This window comes from Saccoglossus kowalevskii, chromosome 19 (assembly GCF_978046115.1).
Source record: "Saccoglossus kowalevskii chromosome 19, keSacKowa6.1, whole genome shotgun sequence".
In the NCBI taxonomy this organism is placed as follows: Eukaryota; Metazoa; Hemichordata; class Enteropneusta; family Harrimaniidae; genus Saccoglossus; species Saccoglossus kowalevskii.
This window is the reverse complement of record NC_140659.1, coordinates 605,961-620,257: the sequence shown is the minus strand read 5'-3', so window position 1 is coordinate 620,257 and position 14,297 is coordinate 605,961. Positions and strand designations below refer to the sequence as shown.

The window sequence follows — 14,297 nt, the reverse complement described above, 5'->3', positions numbered from 1 at the left end:
CCTGTTCGGATGCAGTATCTGTATCTTAGAAATGCCTGAACCAATCACAATCAAACTTCACACATACATCATACATGATATTATACATATGCACGTCAATTTGTTTCACGATCTGATTCAAGATGGCCGAATGGCGGCCATTTTTGTTCTAAAAATCCTAAAAATCAAGCATTTCTTGGCTATTTACAGATGGATTTGTTCAAACTTGGTATATACATTAGACATTATGGGACCTTGATGCATATAATTTTGTTTTTCAGATAAGATTCAAAATGGCCGATATATTGGTTTGATGATCCTATTCAAAATGGCCAAATGGTGGCCATTTTTGTGCTAAAAAATCATCAAATATCAAGCATTTCAGGCATTTATGGATGGATTTTGTTCAAACTTGGTACATATATTAGACATTACAGGTTCCTAATGCACATCATTTATTTTTCAGATCAGATTCAAAATGGCTGTCTGGTGGCCATTTTGTTTTAATGAATGGGCTTCTAGACCCATATCTCAGAATTGTTTTGACTGATTATATTCAAATTTTAAATATTCATTATACATCATGTCATAGATAAACAGATATATTGGTTTGACGATCCTATTCAAAATGGCCGAATGGTGGTCATTTTTGTGCTAAAAAATCATCAAATATCATGCATTTATGGATGGATTTCGTTCAAACTTGGTACATACATTAGACATTACGGGTTCCTGATGTACGTCATTTTATTTTTCAGATTGGATTCAAAATGGCTGACTGGCGGCCATTTTGTTTCAATGATTGGGCTTCTAGAGCCATATCTCTGAAATGCTTTGACTGATTATATTCAAATTTTATATATTCGTTTTACATCATATATACATACATATATACATGTATTCAAAATGGCTGATTTTGAATGCTGTTCCAGAGCAATATCTCTCAATATGGACGAGTACTTGTTTGACGATCAGATACAAATGTCAATTTTAATGTTAAAAAAATCATATTCCTGACATGGTTATATTCCAGCCATATTACTGTAAACAAAACTATTTATCTTAAATTGATAACGGGGACTGTGCCATGCATGGCTTGTTAATTTATAACTTAGTCTTTAAAGTTTCTTAACAAATATTTGATGGTGAGTAGCCTAATTTGCATATTGCAATAACGTATTCTGTCGTAAAAAAAAATGGTAATATTTCATTGGAAGGTCTGCAAATTTGCGAATTTTAGTATATAATGATTTATAATATCATGATGAGATGTTATTTGAGCAGATACAGATTTTCATGAACGCAAGTTCAATTTCACTTTGTGCGTCATATTCATCAATAGACAAAATCGAAGACAGATGCCCTACAACTTTCTGCCAATCTTGATTTGTAAATGAGCTGGTTACATGTACAGTGTTCTCCTCGGGCGTGCTTCGCTTAGACAATAGCTGCGTAACTTTCGTTTGGCCCGTGATTCTGCAGTGTTCTCATCAGGTCTTTTAAGGGTATCGTGTCCGATATTGTTCTTTCTTTTCACAATACTGTTTCCCTTAAGCTGGGCCATTTCCAGGCCATTGTTTTGCAATGATGAATCAGAATAGAACAATTCGTGTGAACTGATCGATCCTAACTTATTATCTGGATACTCGTATTCACCTGCTGATACTTTGGCCTACTTTCAAGCATGAATATAGAAGGAAATCAACGATTTTTTTTCAGTATCATTCCAGACTTTGCAAGAAATTTATATAATAATCACAATGATCACTACTATTGGGTTCAAAAATTATTTATGATCATTAAAAATAAAGTGGCCATGGCTGTCGGTTCAACCCAGTACTGACCTTCACCGCTATTGCAACGCCACGAGCAGAGAAAAAGAAAGCTGAATCCCCGCGTCTACACTTAATCCATGTATAAGGCAGACACCCGACAGCAACAGCAAGGAAGTTTGTCAGTTTTATTCAAGATATAAATTTTCTATTTTACGCATTGAAGCTACACAACATGACTGAAAGCACTTCCAATGTGATCTAATTTGTAAACAATCTCTTTGCACACGACTCCCAGTGTCTTCTCCTTGAGCAGACAGTAATGTTTTAAACATTTGTTTTCACATGGTTTCCATCTTACTCAAATAAAACAAAGCAGTTGATTCCTATTTTACTTAGTGTTTATTCTTGTTTGATATTTTTAAACAAAAATGCACTCATTGAACAAATAGTAAATATGCGAGTTTTTTGTTTTTGCCGAACGAGGACAAGGAAGACAAAATGAAGGTAGTTTTGTGGATTTCTAGACGATCCGGCCCTGGTTGGTTGCGGCCCCGGTAAAAAAAAACGACGTTCCGGCCCCAAAACAGTTTGGTCGATTCGACACTGGTGTAAATTATATTCAATACGTGTTCATATCTAATGTTAATATATTAAATGCACAACGAATGCTTGACTATCTTGTTTAACAACTATTTTTCGTCTTTTGCAGGGCATTTTCACGATTTCACACCGTGTTTGACAGATGTATGTTCATTTATTCACCGCCTATGCACGTGAACGACAGACATTAGATTACACATCTAATACAATCTGTTTTAGTCAGGGTTCGAATGCACATTCGTGGTTTGTTGCGTAATGAACGTCAATATATTAAATGTGTGACTATTTTATCCACAATTTTTTTTTCCATCTTTTGTAGGGCTTATCAGAGTTCATGGAAAGATTGCAGCCAATTTTAACACTTATGTTTTAGCACAATGCAAGGATCGTACACACCTTCTGGTCAGGCGGTACAACGTCAAAGTACACACAATCATTGTAATGGAAATGAGGAGTGTAGCAAACGCGCTCCAGAGACAATGTGTCAAAGTACCCACGAATATATAAAGTGAAGGGAACCAATTTTCTAATCAACTTGATTAGTTTTCTGCAAACGTAATGTAGCATTAAATCTGCTGATTTCAATATATTTCATTTGAAACATTTGCTAGACATCATATAGAAAATCACTCCGGCACTTGGTCCCACATTACCAGTACATGCGGTGTAGTGTGGTATCATCAGGCGCCACCTGACTCATTGTTGCCTAGTTTGAATTTTTTTTTATAATCAGTGGGAGTGATATAATGCAACCGTGACATGGGACGATTTATTTATTATCAGTGGGACTGATATAATGCGACGTACCGTAACATGGGACGATTTATTTATTACCAGTCGGACTGATATAATGCGACGTATCGTAACTCGGGACGATTTATTTATTTAATTTTTAGAGAGCGAGCGATATAGAATTCTGAGCAGTTAACTGATAGCTAGACTGAATCAGAATGACTGAACTGTGCTTTGCTCCCTAGTCTTATACACTGAGTGTGTGAACGACATTTCATTGTTCATAATATTGACCACTTACGTACGTACGTGCGTGGTATCATCAGTCACGTACTCACTTCTATTCAAGTTGTTAACACCTTCTTTTAGCCGTGAATTTTTTTCTTTCAACAATGATCTGCCGCCAACCGACAGGTCATTGTTTGTAATTTAGCGTATAATCACGATTACTTTTAGTACAAAAAGTCGAACATTTAACATGGCGACAAAGTGAGGCATCTTGCTACATTGTTACATTCCGACTTCTGCTCTTAATTTCACGCAATTCCCCATGGAAACACATGCAAACGAACCACACAAACGCGGACCCTGTGTGGAACTAAAAATGTATTGCTCAACAACCAGAAGCACAACAGTTTATTTGTTTATTTACTGAAAGACCAATAAAACTATTTTGTCTTCTACATTCTTTTCCTCTGTTGATTAACGTTCTTAATTCATTACGTGACAAATGTGTATTCGAACCCTGACTAAAACGGATTGTATTAGATATGTATTCAAGTTATCTGTCTGCGGGCCACACATGTCCACGTGCACAGTGTCAATCACTCGGGCCATATGGTGCTTAGTACAAAGGTGGCAGCGAGTAAATGAAAAAAACATCTGTTGCATTGTGTAAAATATGGTGTGAAATCATGAAAATGCCCTGCAAAAGACGAAAAATAATTTAACAAGATAGTCAAGCATTCGTAATGCATTTAATATATTAACATTAGATATGAACACGTATTGAATATAATTTATACCAGGGCCGGAACGTCCAAACCAGGGCCGGAACGTCTTTTTTTTACCGGGGCCGCAACCAACCAGGGCCGGATCGTCCTGATACCGTTTTGTGTAGGGTCTATCACGATCTTCGGTTTGTATCAAAAGCATGTCTCACAAATAAAATATATAATCAAAGCAAAAATTATTCAACTGCAGACGAGACAAACCCCGACCTCTAGAAATACCTCATTCATAGAGTGCCTCATTAGTGCCCTTTGTTTACAAGTATAGTGTCCTTGCATGTTTTTCAAAATGCCCATATCAAAATCATGTGTTTCCATATACAGTATGTCATAGATTCTCAGACATCTTGATCAATTTTATTGATGGATTGACCTACATGCAATTACTTATTCACTTATTACACATTCACTTATTAGGCAAAGCCTATACTTTTATAATACATGCTCTGATCAAACGGGAGCTATTTACAGTTTAACTTTGATTAGGTCAAGAAATTTCATTTTTGGATAAAAGAAGGCTAAAAATGTGTGCCACAACCAGAACGCTTTAACCAATTCCATTCAAAATATGTGTATTGATATTACATTACATTCATTGATGAAAGGGTACTCTTTTGGGCCAAAATATGTAATTTTTGATCAAAAAATAGAAAATATGTAATATTTTTGGTATCTTCAAATATACTTCATATTTGTATATATTTGACAGAGTATTATGAAATGTCTTTTGTATTGAAGAGGTGTCTTTGGGTTAAAATATGTAATTTTTGGTCAAAAAATAATGCAATGCACAAGTCACAATTCCCCAATCTATTACTTGTTTTTAGAGAAATAAGCTGTTCACAACTATTTAGTATATTCTTGTGCATGTGAGTTTGCTAACATAAGACCTGACTTGATAACCACAATTTTTATTTTTTTTATTCCTATATAGGCTCAAAGTTTCCAGAAATCAGCAAAGAGGGTACACAAGAAGATGTGGTGGAAGAACACACGTAACACAATAATTATTGTTGTTGTGGTTTTAATTATCATTATAATTCTTGTTTTAATCATTCTGGGTGCTACCGGGGTCATCTAAGATCATACCTCAATTATGGCATTCTTTTTTCTAAAGTATGTTTTATAAATTATAACATACTTTATATTTAACAAAAAAGTGTGGCTGAAATTGACTTTTATGCCAAGTCAAATCAAGCCAAATGTGTGTGGCACGATAGATCCAGAGAATGTAACCTATAACGTTATTGTATTCTGAATTGCTAACATAATTTGAAAATTAACAAGCAGCCTATCGGCTGAGATAGCTCCGCTGCAAGCAATGCACATTTCAATTAAAGAACTGAAGACATCATTAGAAAATGAACAATATGTATAGTATCAAAGCAATCGGACTTACAGTTTTTAACAAGAAGTCGAAAATATCACTTTCTACCAAAAATGACCAAAATATTCACCAAAATTAGAGAATTGAAGATATCATCACGAAATGAACAAATCTAAGAAAGGTTTACATGTAGTATCTATATAGTAATATCAAACAAATTATACTTTTGGTTTTTAACAAGTCGAAAATATCACTTTTTACCAAAAATTACAAAAATATTCACCAAAATTAGAGAATTGAAGATACCATCACAAAATGAACAAATCTGAGAGAGGTCCACATGTAGTACCTATATATGTAATATCAAAGCAATCGGACTTGTGGTTTTTAACAAGAAATCGAAAATATCACTTTTTACCAAAAATTACAAAAATATTCACCAAAATTAGAGAATTGAAGATATCATCACGAAATGAACAAATCTGAGAGAGGTTCACATGTAGTACCTATATATGTAGTATCAAAGCAATTGGACTTGCGGTTTTTAACAAGAAGTCGAAAATATCACTTTTTACCAAAAATGATAAAAATATTCACCAAAATTAGAGAATTAAAGATATCATTACAAAATGAACAAATCTGAGAGAGGTCCACATGTAGTACCTATATATTTAATATCAAAGCAATTGCACTTGCGGTTTTTAACAAGAAGTTGAAAATATCACTTTTTACCAAAAATGACAAAAATATTCACCAAAATTAGAGAATTGAAGATATCAACATGAAATGAACAAACCTAAGAGAGGTCTACCCAAGGTACATATACACCAAGTATCAAAGCATTCAGGCTTGTAGTTTTCAAGAAGAAGTCGAAAAAGTAAAACATTGACACGGACGACGACGACGAACAATCACTCATATGATAAGCTCCGCTCGACAAAGTCGACAGCGGAGCTAAAAAGTGATGAGTGAGACTTATTTTGCTCAATGCAGCTGTTCAACCATTATAAAAATCCATATTATTGACTCAAATGTGTGGAGCTATAATTTATTTTGTCAAATTTTGGTTCTTCACTTAAACTTCCCAATATTAAACAAAATACAGAAGAAAACAATTAACGTTTGAATTGGAACAGTTCTGGCAAAGAAAACATAATTTTGTGACACCATTATTGTGCACACATTTATATACTGTAAACTGGTTAATTTTGTGCATGTTACTGACACAACTTAGTGTTAGGATGTCCCCAGAAATATTTTTTAGCTCGGCTGTCGACAAGCGGGCCTGTATATATTACTGATTGGCGTCGTCAACTTTACAATTTCAACTTCTTCTTCAAAACCACAGGTCAGAATGTTTTCGAATTTGAACCTTGGATGGTTCTTTCTCAGATTTATTCATTTCATGTCAAAATATCAAATTCTCTATTTTTGGTGAATATTTCTGTTATTTTTGGTGAAAAGTGATATTTTCAACTTCTTGTTAAAAACAGCTAGTCCGATTGCTTTGATATTATACATATTGTTCATTTTCTAATGATATCTTTAGTTCTTAATTGAAATGTGCATTGCTAACAGCGGAGCTATCTCAGCCGAGAGGCTGCTTGATTTTTCACTGACTACAAAATTCACAAACATTAAAGTAAATTTAAATCTAAATACATGTCAAACCTAGATGTTACATAATTAATTTATCACTTTAAAATGTATCAATTTTATAAAATATAGTTGTGTTTGACTCTCTCTCCCCCTAAAAAAAACCACCAACAACAACAACAACAACAACAGCAGCAGCAGAACATCAAGTACCGGTATAATGGAGTTGGCATTTTTACTGCAATGATGAATTGTCGGCATGTGAAAGCAATCAGGAGTCAAATTGATATTCAAACTCTACCAGTAAAATTATAGCAGAAAATGACAGTAAAAATACAGTATTTGACATTGAAGCCATGCTTGTTGTGACTGACACATTGTAGCCATGCTTGTTGTGACTGACACATTGTAGCCATGCTTGTTGTGACTGACACATTGTAGCCATGCTTGTTGTGACTGACACATTGTAGCCATGCTTGTTGTGACTGACACGTTGTAGCCATGCTTGTTGTGACTGACACATTGTAGCCATGCTTGTGATAATAATAATTATCTTTGTTGCATTCGTATCCCTATTAGGATTTTGACTAAAATGCAATACAGATGTGAATAAAGACAAATAATTAAAGTGAAAATAAAAATACACACAGGAAAATAAAAACTGATAAGCAAATAAAAAAAGAGGAAAAAAAGGAATTGGATTGTTTTCCATATTAGTGTTGGTGAATGTTTGGATTACTTGTGTTGACTGACACATTTGCTACGTTCACACGTCAGCATTTTATTGGAGCCTACGGCTCGAGCCAAGTTCGGCTCCAATAAACCCTCGGGGTTGAACTCCGATAGGATTGAGCCCGGACATGGCCTGACTGTGTATATGCAGGGCCCAACTATCGAAGCGTAAATCACGCCCTCAATTGTCGTCTTCAACTTGAAGTAACCTCTCATTTCAATTATGGTGGAGACAACATTGTTTGTAACATCATAACAGTTGAACAATAACAATAGGCTGTAACGCATTTTAGCTGTTGTGTTTCCTGTTTATTAGAGATACTATTACCTAAATCATAACACCAGTTCATTGTCTTTTCTCCCTCAATGCTCATACTCGATCGTGAGTTTTTCTTTTTTTGCTCCCAGATCAACAGAATCGTGACATTTAAAGAAACACAAGCTCAACACCAATATCGCTTTAGCCATGTTTTTTTTCATACTAATTATTTGAGGGCACTGTTCCGTTAGGCTCTGACCGCACTGAATCAAACTATGGCAGATCTCAGCTCTCCTTCAGCTCCCGACCGTATGAATGCATTGGAGATAATCTCCTGTTAATCGGTGGGAGGAGCAGTAGTTCGGCTCCAGTAGAATGCTGTTGTGTGAACATAGCAATTGTAGCCATGCTTGTGTTGACTGACACATTGTAGCCATACTTGTGTCAACTGACACATTGTAGCCATACTTGTGTCAACTGACACATTGTAGCCATACTTGTGTCGACTGACACATTGTAGCCATGCTTGTGTCAACTGACACATTGTAGCCATACTTGTGTCAACTGACACATTGTAGCCATACTTGTTGTGACTGACACATTGTAGCCATGCTTGTTGTGAATGACACATTGTAGCCATACTTGTGTCGACTGACACATTGTAGCCATGCTTGTTGTGACTGACACATTGTAGCCATACTTGTTGTGACTGACACATTGTAGCCATGCTTGTGTCGACTGACACATTGTAGCCATGCTTGTGTCGACTGACACATTGTAGCCATGCTTGTTGTGACTGACACATTGTAGCCATTTGTTCAGTGACAATATGTGAATTAAATAGAGCAACCCTTGAAAAAGGGTTGAATGATTTTAAAAATAATACATATCACTTTCATCATATTTAGAAGTTTTCAATTAAATTAGATTTGATGTATACAGTTATTCAGAAATATTGTTTTTATTCTGCATGGTCATGTGACCAAAAGTATTTGTAGTGTAATAACATGTACTCTAAATGCCCAAGCATGCTATATGATGGCTAATTTGCATATTATGTGCATTTTGTAACAATGAAAAATAATATATATACAAGTAGATAATATGAATTAGCCTGACATGTAGGTGTGAGTCGGCCCGAGCGGCGTCAGATTTCCTGACACCTGACAGAATAGTGTATGTCTTGTTGGCAAGATCAATACTGCGAATTCGCAAAATTCACACCTTCTTGCAACAAGTTTTAATGAATATTCATTTTGATGGCAATCAAATTCGTGTTGCATTGTCAGCAAAAATCAGACTGTTTTCAATAAGATGATAAACATTGGCCAGGAATTTGCCAGCACCTAATCACACATTATGTCAACAAGCAAATAAACTCTGCAGTGAATGGTTACTCTTTGATGGCTATCACTATCTGATGTTCCTGCAAATTGATTGGTACCAACAAAAAATCGTTGGGCGAAGTGAAAGACTACATCATTCTGTCAGGTGTGTGTTCGGTTTGGAGCACCATGCGGAGGGCACAACTCCTGCGACCTCGTCAGGCTATATATGAATAAGCTCTATAATGTTTCTTTGAAAGTTCAAACATAGCACTTGAATAACCAAGCAGAACAGTGAGAGGAAAGCTCATTTTTTACACAAATGATGATTTCGAAAGGCTAGGGTTACCAGTTATTTGATGAATGCGCACTAAAATAACCTTGCCACAACTTTTGGAGTTGACTGGATAGAGTTGCACTTTTTTTGAGGTACCAAATTTTGCTGCAATTTAGTTTTAACCAAAACTTGCTAGGTTTCAAATTAATATTTGAAGAGACATTTATTTTGGAAAATTTCAAGTTATCAGTGAGTTCAAATAAGATTATCATTTCCAGAAAAAATTTTGGAAACATTGCTTAATATTGGTAGCTTATATTTGTATATTATTCAAGATGAATATATTTAGAGACAAATTATATTTAATACATTTTATGATTATTTACTTGTCATTAATAGTAATGAATTGTTACAAATAGATATCCAAGAATGGCTGTTCATCTGGTCTTAATATCGGACATCAATGTCTGGCGTTAATATTAATACCAGGATGCTAAAAGTCAGTATCACCTTGAACAGATAGATACCAGCCAAATTCTCTTTATATTGTAAATGTTGTATCAAATTTATGTGGAAGTGAAGTAAATAAAAAAAATTATTGTAAAACATATTATGCATGTTTCGTCTGCATGCAGTGCAGTATAGTATAGTATAGTATAGTAGAGTGCGAGTGCATTGTTTGAAGTCATGCATATGCCATATAGTTCGCTCATTAGTCCAAATAAGAATATCCCATATTATTTCACCAGGTATCAAAAGCCAGGAATATTGCGTCTCTTCTTCATTGTCATAGTAAATATTTCATGTTACAAAAATCTTACCAGTTTCAAATTTGGATATGTTGATAATCTCTGGGAACTCGGCCAAGTTTGATTTTAGTGCGTTTAATATGTAAAGTGAAATAGTTATACTTGCTTCAATGTTAAATAACCTATAACAGAAGCTTATTGGGGCATTATAAGTTTGGTGTACTGACAAAATATTGGTACTAGTATATTGAAGAAACATTAACTGGGTTTAATTTTAGTGAATTCAGCGAAATAAAATAAAGCCAGTGAATGACAATGTCTTGTGCAGTACATTGGATGTGTGCTTTGTATGGGGAGTAAAAACATGCTCTACTCGCTTTGTTTTACACAAAATATGTGAAATTTTAATGAATAACTACATACAATCGCTCCACTGTCATTACATATATTAACTATTAAATAATCAGTCGGGTAGGTAAATCTAAAGACTTGACAGACGATGACCTATGCTAACTCCCATCGAGCATAGTGGGCATTTGGGTCACCACAAAAGTGTCTAAGTGGAGAAAGTAAGTATTATGACATTATTACTTTCTGTCTCCATCAGTGCAAAAATTTTTCCAATTAATGACCTGTAAATGCCACTTTACTCAAAAGATTGTCAGCTTTTTTATTTCATTCTTTAAGACTAAGATGCGATGTAAATAGTAATTTACCAACTTTAGATTTGTATATATTTGTGTATTTTGGGCCACTGGCCTTATATTACACATAAAGACTGCATATATATGATGGACTTTAATTGTAGTGTTTAACAAATGGAGGCAGATAACTAGTAAAAAATACTACAAATTCTTGATATGAGGGAAAGGTTCAATTAAATGAATGAAAATTTTGGCAGCCATTTTTCATTGAGGTTCAATTAAATTTTTTTTTTCTCTTAAATGTTAAACAGCCAATCAGCACACTACTATCAAGAAATTCATTAGATCAGGGCATCAGATACAACTGTATTCACAGCCAAAAAGATAGTAAGGCATTAATTACTCACTAGATTTCAATTTCACTATCGTGTTGTTGCGCTAAATTAAATCCACATGAAAATGTAAATTAACAATAGGACTCCTTGTTTCTCTGCCAAATTAAGGAACTTAAAACTCAGTGAAAAGGCTTAAACATCAAAACGATGGAGTCTTGCATCTTGCGTACTTAACACATTAGTACAGTTTTTGTATATTGACCATACTTGTTTAGTCACAGTCAATTTCATGTCCCTGTAAGTCTGAACACCAGCATGTACCTAAAATAACAAAAATTAATAATTGCATGAAATACTTTAATTAATAAGCACAGTCAAAATACACATTGCGAATTAAGAAGCTACTATAAGCTTATCCACATTTCAACGTTAGTGGTTATTGGAAATGAAGTAAGCCACTTGTAAGCCCTTTTCAATTATTGTTATACTGGACAAATCATGACATAATGCTGTGTTTATTGACTATGATTATCTTCACTACATGAAACCCCCATCATGTATTGCTGGTCGAATTCTGCTTTGTGTGCATGCTAAACACAAATAACCTGGGAAATAATGTTCATTCAGACACATTGGCTATAGTCATTCTATGGATTAAAATAGAAAATATCTGGCTATACAGAAAACCATTCAAAGAGTTTGGCATCACCCTCGACTACCAAGGAATTTTTATTTTCCAAGCCATTGAAAATGACAAATTTTTGATCAAGTGCATGTACCAGTTCTACAGTGAACTAATGACTTGGACTGTCAGGCAATTTAACATGTGTGAGTCTCTAATGTTTATGTTGGCAATTTGTAAAAGATATATATCATAATTCAAAATTATAGTGCATTGTGGGATAGTTCTGTCAGATTGTGGGAGCCAACATGCTTTATGATTGGCAGAGTTATGTTATATCTATGGTTTGGGATATGGATTATGTGACATAATCAACTTTCCTTGATGTGCTAGAACACAATTGTCTGTGAACCAATACATAATTGGACTTTGATTATGAATTTGAGATACAAGCAGTAACAGAATAGGGCATTGACCAGTGAATCCCTGGCATAGAGAGCCATCCACAATAGAATAGGGCATTGACCAGTGAATGCTCAACAAAATAGGGCATTGACCTGTGGATCCCTGGCATAGAGAGGCATCCCCAACAGAATAGGACATTGACCAGTGCATCCCTGGCATAGACAGGCATCCCCAACAGAATAGGGCATTGACCAGTGAATCTCTGGCATAGAGAGGCATCCCCAACAGAATAGGGCATTGACCAGTGAATGCTCAACAAAATAGAGCATTGACCTGTGGATCCCTGGCATAGAGAGGCATCCCCAACAAAATAGGGCATTGACCCAGTGGATCCCTGGTATAGAGAGGCATCCCCAACAGAATAGGGCATTGACCAGTGGATCCCCAACAAAATGGGGCATTGCCCAGTGGATCCCTGGCATAGAGAGGCAGCCCCAACAGAATAGGGCATTGACCAGTGAATGCTCAACAAAATAGGGCATTGACCTGTGGATCCCTGGCATAGAGAGGCATCCCCAACAGAATTGGGCATTGACCAGTGGATCCCTGGCATAGAGAGGCATCCCCAACAGAATAGGGCATTGGCCAGTGGATCCCCAACAAAATGTGGCATTGCCCAGTGGATCCCTGGCATAAAGGGGCATTGACCAGTGGATTCCCAACAGAAAGGGGCATTGACCAGTGGATTCCCAACAGAAAGGGGCATTGACCAGTGGATCCCCAGCAGAAAGGGGCATTGACCAGTGGATTCCCAACAGAAAAGGGCATTAACCTGTGGATTCCCAGTATAAAGGGTTACTTACCAGTGGATCCCCAACATTGTTGTTTGCGGAAATAACCATTTTCATCACACTGGGGTACCTTTGAACCAACTGGATTCATACCAAATCTACCCATTAACTTCTTGACCTCTTTTGTACATGGCCCTGCAAGAAAGCATCAAACAGAAAATTGCAAACAGAGAATTGAAGGTACATATAAGGATGTAAAGAAAAGATTACTCAGTGTTAATGATAATTAACTTATACATGAACTGGTTTACCACTGTTAAACTACTGTAGAATGCTTTATTTTTGCTTGGAATTAATTTTCGCTATTTTCGCTGAAGAGATGATTCCGTGAAAATAAAATCCAGCGAATATACTTTTTTTCCTATATTTCACATTAGACTCATCAAAAATCAGTGAAAATAAATTCCATACAAAATGCCCCAAAAACCTTTTCAGCGAAAATTAATTCCAGCGAAAATAAAGTATTTCACAGTAACTTACACAAGAACAGGGGCTCCTAGCCTTAAATTCCAAAAATGTCTATTTCTATCCTGGTCAACAACAAATCAGGTTACCAAAGTTATTTAACAATTTTGAAGGCATATTTTGTCATTAATTATACACAACTACAATTCAATCAATTTTACCTAAAAACAAAAGAATAATAAGCAAACTGGTAAGAGGTTAATATCAATGAGAAAAGCACACCAGTTGATCAGTTAACCTTACCAAGTTGTCTTCTTTCATGAGTAACATCATCACATGAGCTTCTATAATTTATTTGTATGGTTGGATCATCCACCATACAAGCAACAAACTTTAGCATACATTCATTGCTATAGGTCTCACCATCTGTACCACATACAGGATCATATTGTCTGGGACATGGACCACAATCTAGTAGAATAAAACATTTCCAACAGTGGAACAACTTAACAACATTACCAGGTATTAAAAACAATCCAAACAAGCAGCCTGACGGCTGAGATAGCTCCGCTGTTAGCAATGCACATTTCAATTAAAGAACAGAAGATATCATTAGAAAATGAACAATATGTATAGTATCAAAGCAACAGGACTTGCTGTTTTCAACAAGAATT

General features: G+C 35.4%; 2 protein-coding genes across 4 annotated transcripts in view; one reads left to right on the top strand and one right to left on the bottom strand.

The window, feature by feature from the left end:
- Nucleotides 1–6,523, top strand: part of LOC144349283 (vesicle-associated membrane protein 7-like) — a 57,158-nt gene extending 50,635 nt beyond the window's left edge. For all 3 annotated transcript variants that reach the window (XM_085493655.1, XM_085493656.1, XM_085493657.1), the window contains one exon: nt 5,031–6,523. In XM_085493655.1, the coding sequence (XP_085349781.1) occupies nt 5,031–5,177 (147 nt within the window). In that variant the 3' untranslated portion in view covers nt 5,178–6,523. The remainder of the gene's footprint in view (nt 1–5,030) is intronic.
- Nucleotides 6,524–11,358: 4,835 nt separating this feature from the next.
- LOC100376734 (SPARC-related modular calcium-binding protein 2-like) overlaps nt 11,359–14,297 on the bottom strand; it is a 43,147-nt gene continuing 40,208 nt past the window's right edge. Inside the window, exons 3-5 of the mRNA XM_085493906.1 lie at nt 13,927–14,094; nt 13,231–13,353; nt 11,359–11,661 (exon numbers count right to left, since the gene is read on the bottom strand). Coding sequence (XP_085350032.1) covers nt 11,612–11,661; nt 13,231–13,353; nt 13,927–14,094 — 341 coding nt within the window. The 3' untranslated portion in view covers nt 11,359–11,611. The remainder of the gene's footprint in view (nt 11,662–13,230; nt 13,354–13,926; nt 14,095–14,297) is intronic.